General features: G+C 50.3%; 1 protein-coding gene across 3 annotated transcripts in view; it reads right to left on the reverse strand.

Annotated features, from left to right (window-relative positions):
* Sec14l1 (SEC14 like lipid binding 1) overlaps positions 1–26,827 on the reverse strand; it is a 49,383-nt gene that overhangs the window by 3,466 nt on the left and 19,090 nt on the right. For all 3 annotated transcript variants that reach the window (XM_052756111.1, XM_052756112.1, XM_052756113.1), the window contains exons 3-14: positions 17,214–17,363; positions 16,967–17,098; positions 15,058–15,186; positions 14,237–14,474; positions 13,161–13,270; positions 10,169–10,358; positions 7,843–7,931; positions 6,860–6,930; positions 5,367–5,538; positions 4,919–5,053; positions 2,701–2,835; positions 631–882 (exon numbers count right to left, since the gene is read on the reverse strand). In XM_052756111.1, the coding sequence (XP_052612071.1) occupies positions 631–882; positions 2,701–2,835; positions 4,919–5,053; positions 5,367–5,538; positions 6,860–6,930; positions 7,843–7,931; positions 10,169–10,358; positions 13,161–13,270; positions 14,237–14,474; positions 15,058–15,186; positions 16,967–17,098; positions 17,214–17,363 (1,803 nt within the window). The remainder of the gene's footprint in view (positions 1–630; positions 883–2,700; positions 2,836–4,918; positions 5,054–5,366; positions 5,539–6,859; positions 6,931–7,842; positions 7,932–10,168; positions 10,359–13,160; positions 13,271–14,236; positions 14,475–15,057; positions 15,187–16,966; positions 17,099–17,213; positions 17,364–26,827) is intronic.

Genomic DNA, 26,827 nt, shown 5'->3' on the forward strand with positions numbered 1-26,827 from the left:
TTTTAAGATGGGTGAAGACTCCCTTTTAAGCTGCCTCAAAGAGCACTGATGGACTGGCAGCCTGCATTTGCAAGCCACAGAGGGATGGCGAGCAGGTGACCACTGTGTGGGGCAGAGGACTGTGGGAGCGTGGGAATGAGAGTAGGCACTAACTGCCAGAGCTGCTGCGGGAGCCAGCACCAAGGGAGGGGCCCACCCAGGGGCCAACACGAACCAGCACACTACAGAGCTGCCATGTTTCTTATCGAGCTGGCAGTGGCCTCTGCACTGGCCCCTCTTTTCTGTCTGTTCTTTTCCTCTGGAGGCAAAGCCACGCCCAGTCATAGCTCAGCAGAGTCACTGAAACCCAGATGTGTGCTACAAAGAATTTCCTCCCTGTCTCCCGGCACTTGGGTGCAGACACTTCTGGGGAAATGGGAAAACACATTTTACTAAGTTCAGCACTCTGGTCTCAGGCCTTCCTCAGGCCACCGCTGCTTCCACTGTGCCCCCGGGCATCCTGAGTCTCTCTGGCTGTAAGGGGTCTGACTGAGCAGGACCACCTGTGCCCTTCTCCTGGTGGTAGAAGCCACATGGCTGGAAAACCTCCTTGTCAGGACAGTGAGCAACAGCGTCAGATCGCCAGCTTACCTGCACACTCTCTCCTTCTTTGCAGATCAGAGGTGACTCCACCATGCTGTAGTCCCGGCCTAGCTGCCAGACTTTGTCTATGAGCTGCACATTGTTCCCACCTGGAGAAGTGATGCTGTGGGCCCCCAGCGAGTCCTTCTTGGGTGGCTGGGGAGACCTCTTGGAGTGATAAATATTAAAGACGATGTCCCCTTTGCACACGTCAAAATCCCAGGTGATCACTGAGGCAGCGTCCACAATCTGAATGAGAATCTGGAGAAAAAGACTCCATTAGCAACCACCGATTCACAGCACAAGGCCTGGCCACAGCTGGGGCAGGATGGCCCCGCTAGGGGCTCTATAGCTCAGATGTGTGAGCTGGTAAGGGGGCAGGACAGATCAAATGGGCAGTTCTCTTTGCCACAGGTCACTCAACCGTCCAGATACCCATCCACCAGCCTACCCACCATTCTCTCAGTGTTCCCACTAGGCATCACCAATGAGCCAAAGCGCCAGCTCCGTGGGGACTCTGAGGAGTCCCACTCCTCATCTTCCCGACAAAGGTCGGGAACGCTCATAAGCGTGGACATGGGGTCAGTGGACGGCCTCAAGCTAGGGAGCAGCAGCAGGCCCTGAAGAAGGGAGGTGTATAAACAGGAGGACAGGCTGGTAGAGCCTCATGCCTGTGAAAGCACCCAAGTGGGTGGAGAGATCAGCTGTGCCCTGGGGGCGGCTGCCGCGGGTACAGAGTGCCAATCCCAAGCCTGGAATTTATTTTGCATCAGTCTCGTGTTCCAGAGGGAAGAGGCAGGTGTGTGAGGAGGGGGAAAGGCTGCAAAGCAGGAGAAGCGGCCATGCAGTCTGCTGCCTCGCCTCCTCCAACCTCTCTATGAGCCACTGAAGGTACACAGCCCCTCTCAAAGCAGCAGGCACCACTAAAGGGTGCAGCAGATTCTCTCCATCAAAGTAGCTTCCCAGGGGCAGATCTATCCAGAGACCTCGGGCCCTGTGCTGACCGGGCGGGCGAGCGGGCGGGCGGGCGATGGGAACTCTGAAGTCTGCCTTCACTCCAAGCAGTACTCTTGGATGTGTGCTTTCCTTACACCCCAAGGCAGAATGACGCTTTCACTGTCAACACTGACAGGTGCTTTGTGACTTAGGAATCACAGTGAGCCACTGAGCTTTGCAACCAAGACAAGACTGACAGCCGCCTCGTGAACAGCAAAGAAGGGCTGCTCCACCCCAGCCTGCCTCCCCCTCAGAAATGAAGGCAAATGATTCTTGGGACAGTCAAAGAACCAAGGCCCCTGCCCGGGACCATGAGAGAGGAGGCACCCCGGATTTGTGCCTGCCTGTTCTTCGCAGCACAGCCCCAGCGAGGCCACTCTCAGCATGCCTCTGTGTATTGATCGGTCAGCTGTCTGAAGACACACCAGTGGTGGCAGCTGGCAGGCAGCTGAACGGGGGTTGTCACAGCGGAGAGCCGTCAGTGGGGCCAGCACTCCACTGACGGATGGGCCTGTTCTGGATAAAGGGCTGCCTCCCAGCTAGTCAAAGGGCGAGCCAGAGTCATGCTCACGCCACAGGGACAGGGAGAGGGATGTGTCAGACGGGAGCACTGCAGCTTCTACCCTGGCCACCACACCCCGTGTTGTCAAGAAGGGAAAGATGTGCTCAGTTCCCATTCTTGGTAGTCCCCTCAGACTGACAAAAGCCAGCCAAGACTGCAAGAATACAAATGACCAGAACCCAGCCAAGAAAAACTACTGAGCACAACTTAGTCCATAAAACCATCCAACCCAATCCAGGAGCAGGAAACAGCCCTCCAGGCAAGACCCACTGTGTGTGTGTATGGGGGGGGGGGAGGGGGCGCCAGGGCTCTGCAGTGAACAGCAGTGGATGTGCCAATCTGCTTTCAAAGTACACTCTGACCAAAGAGCAGTGTGTCCTGAGGCAGCTCTACCCTTCAGGGTTGCCATTTACCAACCTCAGTGCCAACAAAACCTAAACCCAAGACCAGAAAAAGGAGCCAAGGACCCTAAGGGAAGCCCTGCCTGCCAGGTGTAGGTGAGAGAGGCCGAGGACGGGCACCTCATGCGGGGCTCCTTTGAACACGCTGGCAGATTGGTAGATGGTCTCCGTCCAGAGCTTCAGGTCCTCATTTTCCAGCTCCTCTGCAGTCCTGTACAGAGATTTGGGGACTAGTCCACCCTCTGGCACATCACACTAGAAAGTAAACATGGCAGTGAGAGCCGTGTAGAGGCCAGGCAGTCCCTCATCCCATACACCCACCCCCTGGGGCAGCTGGGAAAACGGAGAACATTGGCAATGTTATCAAATATTCTGTAGTACTTAGCAAAATATTTGTGCAGCCCACTTAAATACAAGTGTTTTTACTCTGAATAAATGAGAACAAGCTGAAGCTGGTTTACCACAGGATTCACACTAATATGCATGAGGTACCAACTCAATTACTAAGATGATTTACATGAGAATTAAAGGAATTTATATCGCACTGTTGGTTAGGCAGAGCTTCATTCCCAGCAGCCACAGAAATCACAGCCACTCTAGTGTGCAGCTCAGCAGCACAGTGCCTGCTGCCTGATGTGCACCGTGCTCGGGTTTATCCTCAGCACCACACATGCACAAAAACTCTGAGCAAGATAAAATAAAGCAAGCATCCTATGTAACCTTGGTCAAACAATGAATCAGCCAAAACTTAACAAAGGACTACTACTTTTTCTGAATTTATTTGAAAAGCTAAGTTGAATTAGAATTTGTTCTCATTGTAAATTTTCCAACTGACCTTAATAAAGCAAACTCACATTCTAGTAAATAAAATCTAAGCACTTCTGAGATTATAACCCGGAAGCAACTCCACACAAAACAAGATTGCAGCCCTCAGCTTGTAGCACAGCACCAGCGGAAAATGTCCTCACAGTCGCCAAGGTCACCAACGCTGTGTGGACAGGCTCTCTAGTGAAGCCTGAACTCCAGCACTGAGGGTTATGGGTTCAGGGCCAGCATGGCTACATAATGAGACTATGCCTCACGGAAAATACATAAAAAAAATAAACACTAGCCTGGCCCAAAGTTCAATACCCCTGTGCACAGAGAAGTCAACAGAGTTCACGAATGACCTCTGACAGCCAGCCTGAGGAGCCACTGGGGAGAGTTGAGAACAGGCCTCAGGAGCCTCGGTTCGATTCTGAGCACAACACATCGGCAATTACTGACAGAACTGTGACTGATGGTAGTCAGCAGAGCCTTCCGCCCCAGCTCAGCTCGCCGTAACTGCCTGGGATGGCTAGCTTTTCCCTCGACAGCAGCCATGGGTACCACAGCCTAGCCCATGCTTTAACCGTGCTCGTAATCACTGTGGTGGCAACTCACATGCCCTTTGAACTGTGGTGACACGTTCAATCTCCCTCATGGAAGCGAAGCACAACTCTCCTGTTTTCTAAATTCCTCCAGCCATTTGGAAAAACCACACTGAAAGCTCAACTCTTCAGCTAAAACCACCAGACAGTCCCCGGAGACACACCTCAGAAGACCAAGGTCAGTGTCACTTGTGACTAGAGAGCCTGCTAAGAACTCTGACTCCTGCTACTTCCATCCCCACTGTGTGCCACAGAGCCAGACACACATCTCTGGGCTCCTGCTCCCTGAACCCTCACGGCAGGCTTCTGGGCATGAGCCTCCATGTTCCAGCACTAGATAGTCTGCCAGCAGAGGCCTCTGGGTAATTATCCATCACCTCATTTCTTAAAATCCCAAACCTACAAAACAAAGAAGCAATTCTTCTACGTTTCAACTCTGAATATTCTGTTGGTTTACTTTAGTCAAGGAGAAATAGTCTTCGGAGTTGATTCAACATCTTACAAGTGTTTTTAAAGGCTGAAGAGGTGGTCAACAGATGAGGTATTTGTCATGCAAACTGTGAGGGCCAGAGTTCGGATCTCCAGCACCTCTGTAAATGCTGAGTGGGCTGAGCAGCCTGCCTGTAACTCCACTTCAGGAGAGGTGGAAGGAAGGGATCCTGGAGCAAGCTGGCTAGACAGATTCGCTTGATTAGTGAGTCCTGGGTTCAAAAACAAAGTGGAGACCAACTGAGCCGACCTTGGGCCTGTACACTCAGGCTCACACACTCACAGCACACAGAGATGGACCTAGTAAGAACCCTCCTAAGACTCCTCAGTGGCTCAGTCTAACTCAACTAAGTAACGCCAGCAACCAACCACAAGTTTAGAGAACCTCCAGTGCAAACCAGTGCCCGCTCGGCCCTGGCACGGGTCTTGCCGATACATACCATACACTCCCCACTCAGGAAATCTGGAATTATCTCTTTATCGATGTAATCCAGCAGGCCTCCAGGGCCCTGGTAGTCATTTCCTGCATAAATGAGGAATTTTCTTCTGGTGTTGTCGTCAATAAATGGGCTAACCTGAAAGCAATCAGACACAACAGTGACCCCATCTGCCGCCGTGGTCTTCAGAGCCCACGCCTGCCGCCGTGCAGCACCAGGCGAGCGAGCACCAGGCACGAGCGAGCGAGGGGCGGGGCCACAGCTTTCATGCACCCTGTGACGTCTACTGGCGAAGCACTAGGCTCCTCAGGAGAACCCCGCTTGTTGCCCTCTCAAAGACTCGCAGCACTTCATATCTGTGTTTATTTGCTTTCTCCCGCCTAGCTGGGGCTTCAGCGGGAGGCATGAACTGAGCAGGCCCGGCCGGCTACAGAGCAGCGTCTAAACCCACCAATGTCCAGAGGACAGGGAAGACCCTGGGGGCACGGAGGATGAGGAGGCGGCCCAGCGTCTCCGGGTAGTTGGCCTCCACCACCTCGATGATGCGCAGCAAGGCTTTGACCCCAGGTCTCCACAGATGCCGCATGTTCAGCCCTTCAAGGTCCACCAGGCAGGTCCACGAGCTATGAATAACACGAGGATGGGTTTTACTTAACGGACAGTACTTGGCAAACGGTGTCCTGTTTCATTTTCTATAGTCTTTAAAAGTTAAAGTGTTGTTAGCTGGGTGGTGGTGGCACACGCTTTTAACTCCAGCACTAGGGAGGGGAGGCAGAGGCAGGTGGATCTCTGTGAGTTGGAGGCCAGCCTGGTCTACAGTGAGTTTGAGGCCAGCCAGGGCTGTAACACAGAGAAACCCTGTCTTGAAAAACAAAACAAACAAAACAAGGTGCTGTGAACTCTTACTTACGTCTGCATGTATGAACCACAGACTAGCAACGTGCCAGGAACAAAGCCTGAACCACAAGACCAAGTCCTGACAGACCACAGCGAGTCTAGGAACTGCTGAAACACCAGTGCTCAGAAGGCAGGAGGGTCAGGAGTTCAAGGGCAGCCTGGCTAACGAGACTCCAGCTCTGAAAAGGCCCCTCAGACCTGCTCAATGCTGAGCATCCTGGTGCCGCCTCCTGGCCTGTCATCAAGGCAGACAGTCGGCCTTCGACACACCGAGTGTAAAGGGCAACAACTACAGTATTCACAGGTCTAGTATCACCTCCAGAACCGACAAGCAGCTGTGAGCAGGGACCCTGCACACCCTGGCCTGGCAGAACAGACCTGCTCGACCTCAGACAGGATCTCATGTAGCAAAGGCTGGCATTGAACTGCAGATAGCTGAAGATGACCTTGAACTCTTGATCCACCTGCCTGGTTTCTCAAGTGCTGGGATTATAGGAGTGAGCCAGCATGCCTGGCTTTTCTAAGTTTTTTTCTTTTAAAAGTTTTCTCTGCCCATTTTTAAAAAATTTTTTAGTTTTTATGTGCATTGGTGTTTGACCTGCATGTCTTTGTGAGGGAGTCAGATCCACTGGAACTGGAGTTAGAGACAGTTGTGAGCTGCCATGTGGTGCTGGGAATTGAACCCAGGTCCTCTGGAAGAGCAGCCAGTGCTCTGACCTGCTGAGCTGTCTCTCCAGCCCCTCCTCTGCCCATTTTCAGAACAGCACTCCACAATTAGAAGCAGGTTCATGAAAAAGAACTGTGGGTGAAGGGCACAAAAGCCAACAGGAAACCACCTTAGTCCTGGCTCCTGGGACCAGGCAGACTGGTAACTCAGGGGTGACAGATAGGAAACCTTGGCACTGGCCCTGGAACTGACTTTATCACTTGCTTTTCAACCTTCTAGAACATGTTGGAAACCATCACCTATCAGATTGTGGTGCCAAAGATCAACTCAAAGTATTTAGTTCCTGTTCTTTATATGAAAGGAGATAAGGCTGTACCAACCTGATGGGCCGGCCAAAGACTTTGGTATTTTCTTCACATCGTCTCAGGCCTTCTTCATTTATGGAAAGAACCTGTGAGCAAATGACAGCGGCCAGGGTCAGTCCCAGAAGGTACAAGTAACATCAGACTTAACAGAGAGCGCTAAGGCAGGACGACACAGCCACGTGGGACCGCAGGCACCCCTCACACCCCACAAGGCAACAATGAGTATTTCACTTGCAGAGAATAAACAGAGAGAAAGCAGGCTGGCCAAAGAAAACCCCAGTTCAGGGAATCCCCTGAGCAGGAGCACTGGTGTAGGGGTATTTGCGGACAGGCTCATTCAGGACAGTAGGAGGGGTGAGGAGTATGGGCACACCCTGGTCTCACCATATCAGCCAAGACAGAGGCAGGCAGAACAGCTGCCAGGGAGGCTCAGGAAAGCTCTTGGGTGGAGTAATAAGCACGCAAGCGCGTGCGTGCGTGCGTGCGTGCGTGAGTGTGTGTGTGTGTGTGTGTGTGTGTGTGTGTACATAAACACACATGGCTGGGGTACAGGCACCTGAAAGACCACACAGCGAAACAAGAGCTGTGAATACTGGGGAGATGGGATTTGCCTTTTTAAGTCTTAGTTTGTTTCAAACTGACAGAACAGATTCTTCTCTGGGCAGGGGTGCAGTAGATTTGGGGAGATACAGGGGTGGCCTGGAACCAGGTGACAGCTCAGCCGTCTATGGAAGGGGCCATCAGCCTGTAATAGGGAAGGGTCAACAAAAAGAGATCTGGCAAGAGGTGTGACGTGGCTGACTGCTCTGTGAGTCAGAGGCGGAAGGAGCTGTCTCCTGAGGCTTGCGTTGCATGTCCCCCTCAGAACCCTCCTGCAGAGCACATGTCCCCAAGTGCAGAGCATGCATACTTGTCCCAGCAGCCAGCTACGATGCCCCAGTCCTGCTGGTAGCAAGAGTGAGGCCAGCATGCGGCCCAGCATTCCCCAGAGCACTTACATATCGTAGCAGGGCCTCCTCTCCGAGGGTCCGCACCAAGCCCTTGGTGTCCATCTGGCCCAGCCTGAGCACGTACAGTGGCCGCCCATCTGCAGGGAGGCAAGGAGGAAGCTGTGACCAGTGGCAGGACATACCTCTAAGAGTCTTCACAAGGGCTAAAGAGCAGCTCCATGCCAGAGGCCCCTCCTGTGAGACCTCGTGTTTGTCCCCTGCACAGCACAGAAAGGCTCCCCGGGGAAGCATGCTCTTCTGTGCTCATGCTTGAGATAGGCAAGGTAAGCATGGAGCTTGGCCTACTCTAAGGAGCAGAGGGAGACTGGCTTCGGTGTAAGAATGGCATGGGGAGGGGCAACCACATCAGCTGATAGCAAATAACAGGATGTAGGGCTCACACTGCTGAGCTGGGCCAGGTCAAGTGGGACTGAGCTGGGGTGCAGCCTGCCTGGCTTCCCAACCTGTGTGACCATGGGTGCTGCGAAGCTCAGTGTTTAGTACAGGGGACATCAGCACAGCCACATATTTTCTATGAGTACAGAGGTTTTCTTTTTTTAAAAATTATAAAATAGTTTTTCCATAAATTATTAAAAAGGTATTGTCAAGATTTTTAAAAAGCCAGCCTTCCTCCCTAAGGACATACATCTGGAAACCCATGAGTCCCACAGTCAGCACATGCTGGGTCTGTGGCTCCCTAGCCTGAAGGCCCAAGGAACAGGCCACCTAACTCACTCCAGAACCTTCACCACCCAACAGAGTAGAGAAGACCTTGGGCCAAGCACACCCTACAGTTGTGGCCCTGGGCCCAGGCCGTGCTGGAGAGGCAGCACTGAGGTCACCATCCTCAGCACACCAGGTCTGCTGTCATCCTTCCTGGGACCAACACCTGTCCGCTGGAGAACTTCACCTGCAGCCCAGGGGCTCACTGCGTGGCTCTGGCTGGCTTGGAACTTGTTCCATAGATGAGGTTGACCTTGAATTTACAGAGATCACCCTGCCTCTGCCTCTCAAGGGGTGGGATTACAAACATTCACCACCACACCTGGATCTCCTGATATTTAGTAAAACACATTTTTTAATCTTTCGTTTGAGACAGGGTCTCAGCTATAACTCTGGCTGTTCTGGAACTCACTGTGTTTTCCAGACTGGTTTCAATATCTGCCTACCTGTCTCCTAAATGCTGGATTAGAGGCATGAGCCACCACAGCTGGGCTGTCAATATCTTACTACCAAAACCTTTTAACCTTGAAGAGTTGAACCACGGCTGGGCATGATGGCACACACCTTTGATCACAGCACTCGGGAGGTAGAGGCAGGCGGATCTCAGTGAGTTTGAGGCCAGCCTGGTCTACAAATTAAGTTCCAGGACAGCCAGAGCTGCTACACAGAGAAACCTTGTCTTGAAAACAAAAAAAGAGTTGAGTCACAAAGTGGAATAAAAATAAGTATTACATTTTCAGTAAAAATTAATAAAGTCATGAGCATCAGAGTACACAGTATTGTGTCTCAGAATTCAGGATCCTAATGCAGGAGGATCTTGGGTTCAGGGCTAGCCTATGCTACATAAAGAGACCCTGTGTCAAGCAGAAACCCAAAAGTTACTGTCACCATCAATTATATACAATATTAAAAACAAAAACAGATGAGTTAAAAGCTCCTGTTAGCTATTTAAGGGAGTTCAAGGCTAGTCTGGGCTACATGAGATCTTGTCTCAAAAAAATAAAAACAAAAGCAAAAATTAATAAAGCTACAATTAATCTGGAGAACTATATTCACAAAGTTAAAACCAAGATTTCCAGGAGCTGTTGATCTGAAAAGACATGTTCAAGGGGAGGGGGGTGCATTTCCTAGTATCTCTGTCGTGTCTGTGACCACAGTGCCACCCTATACAGCTGGAAGGCTCTAGGTCAGCAGCGAGAGGACTGTTGACAAGGTGTATCTTCCCACAAGGCTGAGGCAGGTGAGGGGCTGGGGGAGTTTCTTGAGGCTGCCTTAGAGGTGGCTGGCATGCACCTGTGCTGTGCCTTGGGCCTCAGCGAGCTCTTCTGCACTGTCTGTGGCAGGAGACCAGGTCAGGCAGCTTTGGGCTACTCTAAAGGTGGTGGTCAAGCTGTCTGTCAGCGCTGGGCTACTGAACTGTATGTACCACACACACTGCAGTGTTCTCCTGGACCAACCAGACTCCCTGAGAACAGAAGGCAAGGCACTCGTACCACTTCCCAATGCCTGGCCGTCCCCCACGTGCCAGCCAGTCATGGGGTGAGAAAGGCTACAGGGTGCCATGGAGGGTGACACGAAGCACAGAGCTGTGGCCATGTCAGGCTCACCCTACCTTTGTCATGGTGATGCCAGCCTCCAGCGTAGTAATCCTGAAGGACCTGGGGTGGAGTCCAGGTGTCCAAGATGTAATCCACCTGGTGCTGTTTCCGCCAAGTTAGAGACTGGCACATGATCTCTCTGGCTTTGTCAATATTAAAATCCCGGGCACGCAGAAACCGGAGAATATGCTCATCCTTCGGAATCTAGGAGAAGACAGGTCTCTAAGCCAAGTGGGAGTTGCTGGAGAGAAAGTCAAACCTACTGTGGTAATTTGAATGTAATTGGCCCCCTAAACTCATAGGGAGTGGCACTATTGGGAGATGTGGCCTTGTTGGAGTAGGTGTGGCTTTGTTGAAGGAAGTGTGTCACATTGGAGGTGGGCTTTGAGGTCTCATATGTGCTCAGGTCACACTAGTGAGACAGTTCACTTCTTGTTGCCTGTGGATCAAAGATGTAGGACTCACCAGGCGGTGGTGGCACACACATTTAATCCCAACACTTGGGAGGCAGAGGCAGGCGGATTTCTGAGAGTTCGAGGCCAGCCTGGGCTACAGAGTGAGTTCCAGGACAGGCTCCAAAGCTACACAGAGAAACCCTGTCTCAAAAAAAAAAAAAGCTGTAGGACTCTCAGCTTGGCTTCTTCTCCAGCACCATGTCTGCCTGCACTCCATGCTGCACCATGTGATAATGGATTAAACCTCTGAAAATGTAAGCCACCCCAATTAAATGTTTTCCTTTATAAGAGTTGCCATGGTCCTGGTGTCTCTTCATAGCAATAGAAACCCTGACTAAGACACCGACCTCCTGCCAACAGTGAGCCACGCTGTCCACAGTGCCAAGAAGCAGCATTCCTAGGTTGAGCACAGTAAATGCTTTTCTAGCAAGTACGAGGCAAGGGTCTATCCCTTGCACCACCAAAAATGCTGCCAGAAAAGTCACCCCCAGTGTATTGAAAAAGCAGTATTGGGATAAACCCTCCTGACTGTGCCATTTTCAACTCAGCAAAGTAAAGTGGAGGCAAACTGATCTCTGTTTGTTTGAAGCAGGGTCTCACTATGAAGCTCTGCCTGGAATTCACTATGTAGACATTGACCCCTTTGCCTCTGCCTGATTAAAGGCATATACCACCACAACCGGCTGTAAACGGACTTCTTAAACATCTGGCCGCTGTGTGAATTGTAGCAACATAGCTTTTCTGTACACAGTACACTTCAGGTGCTGGTGTGTGTGGACATACCGGAATGTTCTCATCCCTAGGATGCTTGCCTGAATAAAGAACAAGGCTGAGGCTGTGTTCCCAGCCTACTCTGGGCCAGGTATCTCCCCCAAGGCTAGATATTCATGAATGAGGGCAGTGGGACCATCATGGGCCAGGAAGTGAGTGGGAACAGTAGCCTCCCATGACCCTTCCTGGCCATGTGAGGCAAAGCCAGTGCCAAAGACATGGCATCAATCATCTGAAAAGAATTAGTCACACAGAAGTGATTAAGAATGTAGGTGCCCGGGCAGCAGTGGTGCACGCCTTTTAATCCCAGCACTTGGGAGGCAGAGCGAGGCGGATCTCTGTGAGTTCAAGGCCAGCCTGGTCTGTAGAGCGAGATCCAGCACAGGCATCAAAACTACACAGAGAAACCCTGTCTCAAAAAACAAAAACAAAACAAAACAAAAAGAATGTAGGTGTTGGAGTCAGGCATGGAGGAGGGTGCACACACCTAACCTCAGCACTCGGTTGGCTGACACCAGAGGATCAAGATTTTCTACTATTTGGGGCTGGAGAGACAGATCAGTGGTTAAACATGCTGTGTAGACATACATGTAAGCAAAATACCCATAAACATAAAATAACAAACATTTAAAAAAATCTTTTTTAAAGTTTGAAGCTCAACAAGACTCCCCCAAAAAAGGAAGTGGAGGAGGCAGGGCTGAAGAGACAGACGGTTTAGCAGGTAGGGGCACCAGCTGCTCCTCCAGAGGACCCAGGTTCAATTCCCAGCTCTCACAGGTCTGCTCACAACCATCTCTAACTCCAGTCCCAGGGAGTCTTCTGGCCTTGACAGACACTGCACACACACGGCACACAGATATACATGCAGGGAAAACACATCCATAAAATAAAAAATTTAAATACATACATAGAAATAAATTCTCACCCTAATAAACCAGTTACCTACATTTCTTTTAAAAAGAAAAGGGAGGGGAGGGGAGGCGGCAGAACAGGACTGTGGGTGCCAGAACCAAGTGGTCCAAGTTTGAATCTGGCTTGATCACGCACCAGCTCCACCTCAGCTAGTTGCCAACCCCTCCGCTGCCTTGATTCTCACACTATATGCACTCACAGAGCTGTGAGGACTGAAGGAGCTGGAGCATCCACTATTACAGTTGTCAGGAAAGGTGCTCTTCTGTGGCTGCTTCCCTAACGACTGGTGACTGGCAGCTGTAAGACCAGGCAACCAGGCCCAAGGGACCAGGCCAGCCCCACACGATGCTCAGCTCCTTTTATCTGATAATGTCCACACTGGCGAGACATAGTAAATGCCCCGTTTTCCATAAACCTCACTTTTGTGGGGCTAGGATCTCCCCCAATCTCAGAATCAAAGCTCCATTGTGATGGGGGAGGGGGAGAATGACATTCTCCTGAATAACCAAGTATAATGACATGTGTTTATTAAATGTCACAATGAAGCTGAGTTCTCTGTATGCTAAGGCCAACACTCAAAAAAACGCTCCAATATGTCTGGGCTCCAGCTCCTCAACATGGACAGGCACTATGTTCTGCTGACTGGCATTTCGTGGTTTCTGAGCTAGACTTTTCTCTGGGAAGTGCAGGAAACACAGCTACTCGTGTGTGGATGGCATCTTAAACCTGCCGTGAGGATTTGGTGCCAGAGCAGACACTCTCACGGGCACAGCAGACGGGATCAGGAGGAGCTTTACTCTCAGGAGCCTCACAGGAGACTGACTACAGGCCCACGGGCCGCAGCACTGACCGAGGAGTCAACACTCACTTTGCCCTTGTGCGTCTCCTGCAGCCACTGGCGCAGTCTGATGAGGCAGCTCTCCTGGAGCGGGGTCAGGTCGCCCAAGTATCTCTTGATGTAGTCGGCATCAAGTTTGTCTGGAATTGAAGTGTGTGGTATTACTGACCACGGAGAGAGAGCCTGAGTCACCTCAGAGAGGCTGGTGTGCGGCAGGGGGTGCTGGAGTATGGGCGGGGCAAGAAGGCAGTCTTTAGGAGCTATCACTGATAACCACAGGTAAGTAATTGGTCTTTAAGATCAGATCCCGATAAACACAGGGAGGTTCTCAGCCTCTTTACTTACAGTCCTCCGCCTGTAATTTCAGTACTACTCAGGACAGGCTGATTGCTTAATAGATACACTCATCTTCAACACAGGGCCTGAGTTCAAGAGCACTACACCAACTCCCTTCCCTAGCTGACTGTCCAAAGACAAACAGAATGAAGAAAAGATAAATTCCAATATCTTAACAATGTTTCTCAGTGGTAGAATCTTCCTACGTTTTCTGATTTTCTCCCCTATTTTCTAAACCTTTTGTAACTAAAAATTAAAAACCTGTGCTCTGTGTATGTGCTTAGCACACAGAAACTGCACACAACCCGTGGGCCCAGCCCTGACACTCACTAGCTGTGTGACTATTGACAAGTCACCCGACTGCGCTGTGCCTCAGCAAACCCAAGTATGAACTGAGGGCACGTCCAACCTGAAGGCAGCCCTCATTTAAGGAGTAACACTGGTCACTGAGTGCTCAGAGTGGGAGCTATACAGAGGGAACAGAGGATACGTGGGATGAAAAAGCTGCCCCTATTGTCACTGAAGGTGCCATCAATCAAAACACATAGAAAACAGTTTCTGGTCCCAATCAGTGAACAATTAGAAATAACGTCTATTTAATGAAAAAGAACAAATGAATGTGTTCTGTAAGTGGGAGGCTTGGGAAACAAGGTAAGACACAGATGGCCTTTCTCTTCTGTGCAAGGTCAACAGTTCTAGGAGACACAGCTGGACAGAGCCATAGGGGGGGGGGGAGAGGCCCACGGGTCCCCTGGCTGTGCCAGACTCACCGTCAGGGGTTCCCACCACAGCCTCAGATGCTGTGTCTGGGCTACTGAGGCCCTCCCCGTTCAGCCCCTCCTTGAGGGCAGCAGCATCTGGGACCAGGACAGCTGCAGATGTGGTTTGACTCTTGCTTGCTGACAATGGTTCTGATGAGGGCCCCAGAGAGGGTGGGGTCCAGCGGGGCACGAAGGTGATGCCTTCCTCCTCCAGCTGCCGCAGGTAGTACTCGATGATTTCTTTCCCCTTCGAGATAAGACAGCTATAAGGTGACATGACCCCACCCTCACCAGTTTATAAAACATTACCCAAAACAGCATCTGGGGGCTGTGGACACAGCTCTGTGGTGGAATGCTAGCTTAGCACATGTATGACCCTAAGTTCAAGCCCCTATCCCCCACCTACCCACCTCCAAAATAATTCTCACTGGAAGCAGTGGTGCACACCTGTGACCCTAATACCTGGGAGGCTGAAGCAAGAGGATTACGAGTTTGCGTGAACTATGGGAACTGTGTCTCAACAAGTAAACAATAAATTAAAAGATAACCAGGCTGTGGTCATTCTCTCAGAGACTACCACCTCCTTCTCCATAAAATCCCAAGAAAGACACTCACTTTTTTTTTTTTTTTTTTTTTTTTTTTTTTTTTTTTTTTTTTTTTTTTTTTTTTTTTTGGTTTTTCGAGACAGGGTTTCTCTGTGTAGCTTTGCGCCTGTCCTGGAACTCACTTGGTAGCCCAGGCTGGCCTCGAACTCACAGAGATCCGCCTGGCTCTGCCTCCCGAGTGCTGGGATTAAAGGCGTGCGCCACCACCGCCCGGCCGACACTCACTTTTTTAATGTTGCTGGTATATTGTTTCATGGCAATTTTTTCCACTGTACTTTCAAACCCAAAGAAGGATTTGATATCTAAACTTGCAGATTGTTCAAAACAGGTCCAGTCTTCGTTCTCAGGGTGAACCTGCAAGCAGAGAACACATTCCTACTACCATGCTCGCAACAGAGACATCATGTCCGCTCCCACTAGCCGACCAGTACCCAGAAGAAACCTGTTTAATGGCATCACTGTCATGAGGAAGGAGAAAAGCAGGACAAAACATTACCCAGATGGAGTCGACATTCGAGGGTTCTAATCATAAACTCATGACTTTCTAAGTGACCTTTCACCTCTAGCCCCTTCATCTGCTCACCCAGCACCTGTACGTGGTGCTGTACGTGGACAGAAAAAGAGCCTCACTCTGCTGCTCCGGCCCCCAGAGGGATAGATATGCCGTAGGTAGTTGAGAAAGGCCCAGCAGGGTTGAAAGGCTGGAGACGGCATGGCTGGCAGCAGAGCTCAACAAGAGGCCGGAAGGCTGGTGCATGGGGAGGGGGTCTGTGAGGACTCTGGGTTCCTCTGCAGGGATGGGGAGTGCTGTGGGCTTGACGACAAGTGTGCTCATTTGGATTCTGTGTGGAGGGCAGTGTAGGGGGCTTGAAGAAGGGACGACAAATGTGCCATGCGTTCAATGGCTCGTTTGGATTCTGTGTGGAGGCTAACAGCTGAAGCAGAGACCAGGAGGGGGTTACTCTCTCTCATGCTCTGGGGAAGCAGCTCCTGCAATAAGAGCATGCAGTGAAGGCCAAGCTGCATAGATGCTCAGAGCTCTGCTCACAAAGACACTCAAGGCTGGCTTCAAAACACATCCAAAGTGTCAGAAGCTGGGCCAGGAAAAAACAAACAAAACTTCATATTTAAAAAACCAACCAGGAAGCTGGCCTTTGTTGTCCAAATGTTAAAAGGTTTTTTAATAAAAAAAAAAACCCAGAGCCAGATACTGCGGTGAAAGCTGAAAGATCAGAGAAGCAGAGCAAACCACAGCCACCACCTCTTACCTCTAGGACTCCTCAGCCCGAAAGGGCCTCTAATTGAAAGGGACGCTTCTGCTGAAAAAGTCTTCTAGTCCCTGTCTCCTCACGCCTTATCCACCTTTCTCCATCCAGCCATTAAAGGCATGTGTGCTTCCTAAGTACTGGGGTTAAAGGTGTGTGCCACCAGTGTCTGGCTGTTTCTCTCCTAGACTGAGTCAATCTCATGTAGTCCAGGGTGGCTTTGAACTCACAGAGGTCGGGATCTCTGTGTCGCGAGTGCTAGTGATTAAAGGTGTGTGCTACCACTGCCTGGCCTCTATGTTTAATCTAGTAGCTTATTCTGTTCTCTGATCTTCAGGCAAATTTTATTAGGGTGCACAATATATCACCACAGGCCTTGGTACCCCATGCCTTTAGTCTGAGCACTTGGAGGCAGAGGCAGGTAGGCCTTTGTGTATTCCTGCCCAGCTTGCTCTACATAATAAACTCAGGCCAGCCAGGGCTACACAGTGAAACTCTGTTTCAAAAAAACAAAACAAACTAATCAGGAGCTGAGTGCAAGGGTACACTCATAATCCAGCACTCAGGAGACAAGGCAAGAAGACAGCGGTAAGTTAAGGCTAGTCTGGTCTACAGGGCAAATTCCAAGACAGTTGGGGTACAGAGCCAGTCCCTGCCTTAGAAACAAGAACAGTTGGCAGCCTTGACTGTCACAACAATACAGCCTTTCCCCCAGCATGCTACACCAACTCCCTGACGGTGCCACTCATCTCAAAGGAGCAACAGCAGCTGGTGCAGCACAAAGAACCGTCCTGTTAACAGTGGCTGCACACGGCCTTGGCCCCAGCCCCCCCCCCCCCGGGGGGGGGGGGCCTGGTGCCACGACTCACCGTGTAGCAGCAGTGCTCATGGATGATGACCCGGTTAGAGAACGTCTCATTGTGGGCCTCGATGTGCAGAGTGCGTTCTCGATAATTCAGGGAGTTTTTCTGGACAAAATAAACATAATCGACTCCTGCGATCTTAAAGAAGAGACAAAAAGGGAAAGCATTTATTAACGGGGCCCTGCGCTGAACGTGAGTCCACCGTCTTGGCGGCTCCCAGCCTCCTAGCGTGTCCTCCTCCTCCTCCAGCTACCTTCTTCAACAGCCTGGGAGCGTCTATATCCAGCTTGCAGCGCCTCTCGATGACATGAACAGCCCCATCTTCACTCTTGAATTCGCTGACGGTGTCACTGTCCACGAACATTGGAATCAAAGGACATGTAGGGAACCTCCTTTCATAGGCCTGTGACAAATGGCAGGACAGAAGGAAATGACAGCCATCACTGGTGCACCCTTAGACAAAAAGCACCTTGTCCCCAGGCTGCAGCACAGCAATCTTCCCGAAGAGGGGAGACCCAAGTTCATAGAAGCCTTGGCCTAGTGAGGTGACAATTCTGCCCTCATGGGTATGCAAGTTCAACACAGTGCAAGCCCCAGCAGGCTCTTCTTGTAGATAAATGCAAGATGATTTTTGAATCTATGTAGAAGTCAAAAGAACCAACCAAGGTAACATGACTTTGAAAAGCAATCCACGGGGAAGATCCCTCACCCCGGCCAGCATCAGGGTTATGCAGTTAAAGGCTAACTGCTCTGTACTGGGAAAGATAGAACCCCAGTGGGCCAAACACACGCAGAAAACTGCGGTGTGCCGCTCCCTCCTCCTGGCTGAGAGGATGAACCCAGGGCTGTGTGCACAATCAGCACCCGCACAGCTGAACCCCACTGCACCTCAGGGTCTGCCTAAGTCGATTTTGACAAATGTAGAAATTTGAAGGAAGGAAAAAATTAGGATGGTTTTTTTTCGTTAAATATTTACCATGATCTAAAACAAAACAAAAATTCTCTTAATAATTAAAATGCGCCGGGCGGTGGTGGCGCATGCCTTTAATCCCAGCACTCGGGAGGCAGAGCCAGTGGATCTCTGTGAGTTCGAGGCCAGCCTGGGCTACCAAGTGAGTTCCAGGAGAGGCGCAAAGCTACACAGAGAGACCCTGTCTCGAAAAACCAAAAAAAAAAAAAAAAAAAAAAAAAAAAAAAAATAATTAAAATGCAATCAGAACATGAACAAAAGCTAGGCATTACAGTGCATGTCGGCAACCCCAACAGCTGGAAGGTGGAGGCAGGAAGATTATGAGTTCAAGTCCAGATTGGGTTAAGGAGTGAAACCATCATCTCAAAAAAGAGGGAAACAGGAGCTCCCAAGGAACTTAGACACATGCAGACAGCTCCACATAGAAATGAGGAGCAGAGGGGCTGGAGAGATGGCTCAGCAGTTAGGCACACTAGCTGTTCTTCCAGAGAACGTGGGTTCAATTCCCAGTACCCACATGGCAGCTTACAACTGTCTGTAACTCCAGTTCCAGGGGATCTGATACCTTTACATCATTTCACATAAAATAAAGTTAAGTAAATTATTAAAAAAAGAAAGAAAGAAATTAGGAGCAGAGAGTTCAGTCACTGGGAGACACAAACAGAACCACGCAGACCACCATCACTGTGCACCACACTGTGTACCATCAGATGACAGAAACAACATACACTAAAAGCTGAGGAAGACGTGGAGAGAAAAACCCTTCAGATACCGCTGGCAGGAATATGAATCACTGCAACCAATCAGGAGAGCAGTTATATTTCTAAAAACTGAACCCTGAACATGAAGCCACCAGACACCCAGCACCAGCCCTATGGGGTGGCAGACATGCAAGCTCAAAGCAGCAACTGCCACATGTCCTTCAGGAAGTGCACACACACATACACACACACACACACACACACACACACACACACACACACACACACACACACACGGAAAGGAATGACCCTACATCTGCACACACACTGTCCACAGCCTAGGGAGCCACACCCACAGGAATCCACTTGTACTGTCTGTTTGCTTTGCCCTGAGATGGGGGTCTCATATATCCCAGGTTGGCCTCAAACTAGCTATGTAACTAAGATGACCTTGAACTTTATATACCATTCAGGAAAAGACAAACTTACAGAAACTGGAAGCCAGAGGTTGTGAGGGGCTTTAGGAAGGGCAGAAGGAATGGCTGCAGAGTGGCATCACTGGAGCACATGAAACGGTACCTGACAGTGTGGATGGACCATATTTCTGCAACGCAGTTCCATATTTCTGCAACGCAGTTCCATATTTCTGCAACGCAGTTCCACAGTGGAAACAGGTTTGAAGAGTTCATGGCTCACCATAGTAGCATTTTGTATTATTTTAATATATTATGAATCAACAATGATCTCAAAATAAAAATTAAGGGAAAGAAAGACGTGATGTAATTTGTGAACTCTACAAACTGCACCTAAGCACCAGGTTTAGTTGGCTCTGCGGCAATCCAGAGACTAGAGTACTACAGACGCTGCTGGAGGTAGTGCCCAGGCACGGGAAACCCCATACGTGCTCTGCCGCCTGCACCCTCTATGAAGAAGGGACACATACGACGGCAGGTGCCACTCCTCTGTAAGATTTAACTAACAACGGGGAGAGGGTTTATGGCAATGTCTCTAATGAACCACAACCAAAAGCAGATTGAAGGAGGAAATGTGTGACAATGGCTAGAAAACACATTAGCTGCTTAGACTCTCCTGCAACCAGGTGTAGCCCCAAAGCACCAGCATGCTGGAAAGCACAGCCCCCAGTGGACAAGGCTGCCACTCAGCCTGCAGGCCCGCCCATCTGCATGTTGGTAGCCTCAGCCATGAGTACAGCAGAACCCCTCTGCCTGGGCTGTGGCTAGGACTCGATTCAGTCCTGGTTCTCCTGGATCACCACATCTGCTCACTGTGAAACTGTAGGTCGTATCCATCTGAACGAATGGTTAGAAGGCACTGTGCTAGGCAGCCACAGGGTGGGGAAGAGCAGGCAGCGAGTGACCACCACACTGCAGAGGGCCCAGGAACACACACACAGTACGGCAGCCTACTGAAGGAACCCGAGAAAACTCCAGCCTGACTAGGCAGGTGTGCAGACACACAGGACAGGCCTTGGGCCCATTGAGTTCTGTTTACAGTTAGCAGTGAGGGACAGCATGTTCCAAAAGGACAGGGAACTGCAAGGGTATCCCAAGCGTCGGGAATGGAGGAGGGGAGCGGGCAGCCCAGCAGAAACACAACCAGTGACACATGCATGGGTCCTTATCTTCCGGCAAAGTCCTCCTTAGGGACAAGGCAGCCCGCCCTCCTCCTCCTCCTCCTCCTCCTCCTCAACAGGAGGGGGAAGCACCAATAGCAATGAGTCCCGTTTTCAGAAACCCAGTGAGTCATGTGAGGACAGCTTGGCAGGAAGGCAGCCTGCACGTGGCACTGATGGTGCTTACAGGTCTAGCTTCACACAGGCCTCTTTCTCTCTCCACTCAAACAGATCCTGAGCTCCATGACAGCCAGAACCTCACAAGTCACACAGTGACCGCCTCTCCATGCACTTCAACACCAACAGCCTCTGGGAAGTTCATTTACCTGCTCAGATCACTCCACAGACGAGCTCAGGAGGCCCCAACTGAGTGATTCCGGGGACGAACTGCACCTCTCTGCCCAGCAATGCAGAAAGCATTGCATTGGAAATGGGGCTGGGCGGCGGCGGTGGTGGTGGCGGCGGTGGCAGCGGCTACGGCGGCGCACGCCTTTAATCCCAGCACTTGGGAGGCACAGGCAGGAGAATCTCTGAGTTTGAGGCCAGCCTGGTCTACAGAGTGAGTTCCAGGACAGCCAGGGCTACACTACACAGAGAAACCCTGTCTCAAAAAGGAAGGGAGGGAGGGGGGGGGAGGGACTGGGAGCTGGCCTTGCACATTCTGTCACTGATATACCAAGAAGTTAACGACACAGGGCTCCAAACCACAGCTCTTCTTAAAGAGCGGACTAGGAACCTACCAAGACACAGCAAAGGGAGGGGGCTCTTCGTCAATACCTGCAACAGCCACTTTTAAAACACACCGTTACATTCTTCTTCTTTTCTTTTTCTTTTTCTTTTTTTTTTTGAGTAGGTGGCAATTGAGACAGGGTCTTTCTTTTTATCTTATTTTATTTTGAGACAGGCTCTTTCTCCATGGCCAAACTCACAGAGACCCGCCTGCCTCTTCCTCCTGAGTGCTCGGATCAAAGGTGTGCCGAGACCACACCTAGTGTTACCACTGCCTTCTTGAAGCTGAGTGGACCCCACGGTGGAGCCCCCGAACTGAAACCACCCTGAAGCCCTTCGCTGCCGAGGAAGTCACACACCTGTGCAGTCTCACATGGCAGAGCCCTCCCTTGTACCTTGAGGTGACCAACCAGGTGGCACCTTGGCCCTCAGGCTCAGGAGAGGCTAAAGGGTAGACAGCCTCTCTCCTCAGAGTGCTTGCGAGCTCCTCCCCTCTCCTCCATGCTCCTTCATCCTGACATTCCTTTGGCAGTATCAACCACAGGGCAGGGATCAAATCCTGCCTCTCTTTTCGTTCCCATGGAACTAAGAACTTCAATGCCTGAAACAAGGTCATGTTAATAAAGTTTTTTACACTATGGAATAAGAGTTTCCCACACAAACCAGCGACTCTAGTCTGCTTCTCACTCAGCATGGCCAATGAGTCCTGAACACTGTGAGCACTGGAAACAGGGCTACAGGAAAGGAAAGGCTGGCGTGAACTCAGTCTCCAGAGTTCACAGACACCAACACCTAGTGTTCAGTTCAACAGCAGCTGCAACCCACGAGGCTCCCAGCCAGCGGATAAGCAGCCCCTGAAGACAGAAGCAAGCCGGTCTCATGGAAAACTGATTTCCCCTAGCTCTATCCTATGGGAGGGCCAAGAAGCCAAGACAGGACACAACTGGAGTGTGCAGGACTCAGGCAGTGCTCAAAACAATAGTTAAGCCATCACTACCCGTGAGGAAATCATCAGAAAACACGCCTGTGCTTGTCCGAGCCCCAGCCCCACGCAGGACAGCAGGGCAAAACCTCTCTCAACGTCTCCTTCCCACTCCAGCTCACAGGCTGGATGGACATGGAGGCTGGGCAGGAAGCCTCTTACTTTCAAAGCTCCGTTCTACCCCAAGGGCCACACAAGAGCCAGGGGGCAGCAGCAAGCCCAGAGCTGTCTGGTCTCCCCAGGGCACATCCAGCTTCCTAAGCACACCCAGCATTCAGCAACATGAAAGTCAAGGAAGGCTGAACAGAACCAACTGATGCTGGCACCAATCACTTCTTCAGAGGGCAGGCATGCTCTGAAGCCCCTTTAAAGGAAGACCGGCTTTGGAAAGAGAAAGCTAAGGTGATCATTTGCACACTTTGTGTTTAAGGCAGCAACTATCTGAAAAATAAAAACACTAGGGCCTCATCAACTTGCCTGCCCCAGAAGGAAGCTGCCTCCTGGGTAACTAACCCTTCCTCCCACCTCCACACCCACTCTTCCCCTTTCAAAGGGTTCTGAGCCTGCAGCTTAGGAGGTGGCAACAGAGCTCTGAGCTCTGAACCAACTTCTGGATTCTATGTTGACATATTAAAAGCTAGCACTGTGCTAAAGAAAACCGTATTTAGTGAAGGCGGATCGACTTCGAATTAATGAGCTGAGTACTGCATGGTGCCAGAAAAACTTATTTCAAAGAGATTCTGTTTAAAGAACAACTCCACCCCACCTCAAATGAACTGAGTTCACACCCAATTTGGCTAACAAACCAAGCTAGCTGTTTTCTGGACAGCTGAGATGTTCTGGGGTACTAGATATGACCAAAAAACTGATTATCAGACACAGGTTTACCCTGGGGGAAAAATCAGTGAGTAAATAATCTACACCAAAACCTATCCAATGCCACCAGTGGCAAGCTGCTGGTCAACTCCAGAGAAGCCTTTGAGATTCCTGCACCAAGCACGGTTCCCTAGGAGGGGCCACAAATGCTTCCGGTGCCCTGGCCCTGTCGCTGCCTGTCAAAAGTACAGGCTACAGGGGCAGCTCAGACGTACAGCACGTGCCTACAAGTGCAGGGCCTGGGGTTAACCCCAGTACCACTTGGGAGGGGTGAAGGCCTACAGACACCTCAGTCTAGATAATGACAGTGCCGGCTCCCCAGGGAAAACTGCTTTAGATTGCAGTTCATTCTTCTGTGGGCTTACGTGTTCCTGACAGAACGCCACAGCAAAACCTGCCTCTTTCCAGGCTTGGTGGCACACACCTTTAATCTCAGTACTTGGGAGACAGAGGCAGGAGGCTCTCTGTGTTTAAGACCAGTCTGTCTAGTCTACATAGAGAGTTCTGGGCCAGCCAGGACTACACAGTAGGACCCTGTCTAAAATTCTGCTCAGTACTAACAAACCAAGGTTCCAAGTTACAGGGCTTCTGGGTGCTCACACTCCGTTTTTGTTTTTAAGGTAGTGTCTCACCAGGTAGCCCAGGCTTGCCTCAAACTCTTGAGCCTCTTGTGGTAGACTGCTGAGCCTATGCTCAACATTGTGTTCATACTTAATAATACATTTAAAGAAAACTAAAATTCTAAAAACTTGAGCCCCTTTGAAAGTTAGTCTAATTAGTTACGACACACCTCACTACACACCCAATCCAAGCAGCCATTTCCAAGCTCAAGTCTACACCGCTGGCCTCACAACTATAAAATGCATAGGGGAGTCAGCTAGGTGACTACAGAGTCCTCTCTCTCTAAAACTAAGACATGCATATAAAAACTTGATAGACACCAAGTCATTCCCCCAAACCATCTTCTCTAAAATTAAACCTATTTGAAGTTTAAATATGCACTTCACCTTAGAGAAACACCAAAGTCTGTGGTGCTGACAAACGTACCTTCCAGGTGATCTAGTTCAGAAAAGCCCCATGCTCAACCCACAAGGCTGCACCGAGTAAAGCAAGGACATGCAAGGACTTTCCAGTCACCCCACCAAGCCAGCCCTCAGCTAAAGGCTTCTCTAAAAATGTGAATGTGCTGAGGTGGGGCGGGGGTGGCTCATGCCTCTAATGGGGGGAGGGCATGGGGACAGGATGGGAGGACAGGGACAGAGACAGGCAGACCTCTGTGAGTTCGAGGTCAGCCTGGTCTACAACTCGAGTTCCAGGACAGCCAGGGCTGTTACACAGAGAAACCCAGTCTAACCTCAAATTTGTGGCAATCTTCCTGCTTCAGCCTCCCAAGTGATGGGACTACAAAGCCACTATGCCTGGCTTTTTTTTGGGGGGGGGGGGCAGAATTTCAATGTAACCAAGACTGGCCTCCTGCCCATCCTGATCCTGAGCCCAGGGTGACAAAGACCACTCAAATCTACTTTATATGGTTATGTGGAGGAGACTGCTCCACACTGCCTCTATGGCTTCTAGCTGGACCTAATAAGGAGCAATTAACTTGACAGCTAAAGCCTGGATTTACCAAGGGCATCTAGATAGTCTATCTTGAAATACTTGTATTTCTGAGAGCTTGTTAGGGAGTTCTAGCAGAGGAGTGCAGCTACTTGTACACCTTTGACTGAAGACCAGTCCTCTATTTGGAGAATATCGTCCATCCTCTTCAACATGGAGCTGTGCTGGAGGAAGGGGACACTGGACTAGCCAACCAGATCAGCCAAATTGATCAACCCTAGCTATCAATGGGGTGACAGGTGTTGCAGCCAGGTCAACTTCACATCCAGAAATACTTATATTATCCTTTTAAGAATTCCCTTGCGCCGGGCGGTGGTGGCGCACGCCTTTAATCCCAGCACTCGGGAGACAGAGCCAGGCGGATCTCTGTGAGTTCGAGGCCAGCCTGGACTACCAAGTGAGTTCCAGGAAAGGCGCAAAGCTACACAGAGAAACCCTGTCTCGAAAAACCAAAAAAAAAAAAAGAATTCCCTTGCAAGAGGCCAGAGAGATGGCTCTGTGATGAAAAGCATTTGCTGCTCTTGCAGAGGATCTGGGTTCAGTTCCCAGTCCCAACATGGCAGCTCACAACCATCTCTAACTTCAGTTTCAGGGGATCTGACAGTCTCTTCTGACTGCTGGCACCAGGCACGTACATGGTGTGTGCATGCATTCATGTAGGCAATCACACATAGACAAACTTTTTTAAAAAGATTTATTTATTTATTTATTTATTTATTATGTATACAGTGCTCTGTCTGCATGTTTTTGCCTACACACCACAAAAGGGCACTAGAATCATATTACAGATGGTTGTGAGCCATCATGTGGTTGCTGGGAACTGAACTCAGGACCTCTGAAAGAGCAGCAGTCAATGGTCTTAACCTCTGAGCCATCTCTCCAGACATAATTTTTTTTAATCTTATAAAAAAAGAATTCCCAGGTAAGACCACCAAGAAATGTTCATGACAGTAACAGACTGAAGGGAGCAACTGAGTCTTCAAATAAACTTCCAAGTATAACCAAGCACGTCTGGCTAACTGCATCTTCTGCTTTTTAGTTTAATTAGAAAACTCAGCCTGTCCTCATTCATGAGCCTGTTGCTGTCTGAACAGCTCAAGACTGGCATCGCAGACAGCAGCCTGGGGATGCCACACTTTGCACCTGCTTACGTCCTGCAGATAACCGTTCCTGACCTTTCTGGGTAGCTTCTCTGGGTTGTGGTCCCTACCCCCTACACACAGAGCTCTGAGGCAGGGTTGCCAGCACCGTTGTTACCATCAGACAAAATGCTTGAGTCAGGGTGGGATGCACACCATTTCCTAAGTTATTCGAACAACATTCCAAAAAGTAATATACCGAAGTTGGAGAAATGTTTCAGGACAGTTTGCAATGGCAGATTCATGACACCACAGGCACACAGCAGAGTACCTGGGGGGAGGGGTGTGGCTCTGAGCAGACTGTAAGTCACCAGACTTCATCAGCAAGAATCACACCACACAGGACACTAGTGGGGAAAGTCTAGGACAAGGAGGGAGGCTCCAGGGCAGTGTTCTCAACCTTCCTAACGCTGTGCCCTTTAATACAGTTCCTCATGTTGTGTGACCCCAACCATAACATCATTTCATTGCTACTTCATAATTTAATTTTGTTGTTATGAATAGAAGACCAAGCTGGCCTCGAACTCAGAAATCTGCCTATCTCTGCCTTCCCAGTGCTGGGATTAAAGGCGAGCACCTACCATCTCTGCATGTTAAAGTGAGGAAGTACAGTGAGTTTTCTGGGATTTGGATCCTACTCTGTCCTCCCCAGGACAGGGAGACACCATTTCAAACCACAAGAGAAGACTTGGCATCAGGATTTCGAATGCACACACACACACACACACACACACACACACACACACACACACACACACACACACACACACACAGGGAGGGCACACCCACAGTGTCCTGGGGAAGGTGACTGCTCACTGAGCTGCCATTTCATCTCCCTCAACTTAAAGCACTGTCGAGAGATTAGAAACTGCCTAGTGTTTCTGACCCTGTCCCACGACAGGCTCACAGCACAGTATGCTATGGCAGGCAGCACACTAACTGCCTCAGGGAAGAAAGCAGTAGGAAGTACAGGCAGGGCACACTGCCAGGGCCAGCCAAGCTCTGCAGAGCAAGGAACGCCTTTCTAAGTCTGCCCACAGCTCACAAACTAAGGCTCAGCTCTGGGGTTCCTCCCCTGCAGCACTGCATGCTGGAGGTACTTCCCAAACGCCAGGCAAGCACTTCACTAGGGCACTACAGCCCAACTCTTTTTCTGTTGTTTATTTTGAAACCAGATCTCCTTAAGTTTCCTAGGATGGGCTGGAATTTGCCTCCAGAGTAGC

The sequence above is a fragment of the Peromyscus californicus genome, unplaced genomic scaffold (genome assembly GCF_007827085.1).
Source record: "Peromyscus californicus insignis strain IS unplaced genomic scaffold, ASM782708v3 Scaffold_3__1_contigs__length_106647218, whole genome shotgun sequence".
NCBI classification, from domain to species: domain Eukaryota; kingdom Metazoa; phylum Chordata; class Mammalia; order Rodentia; family Cricetidae; genus Peromyscus; species Peromyscus californicus.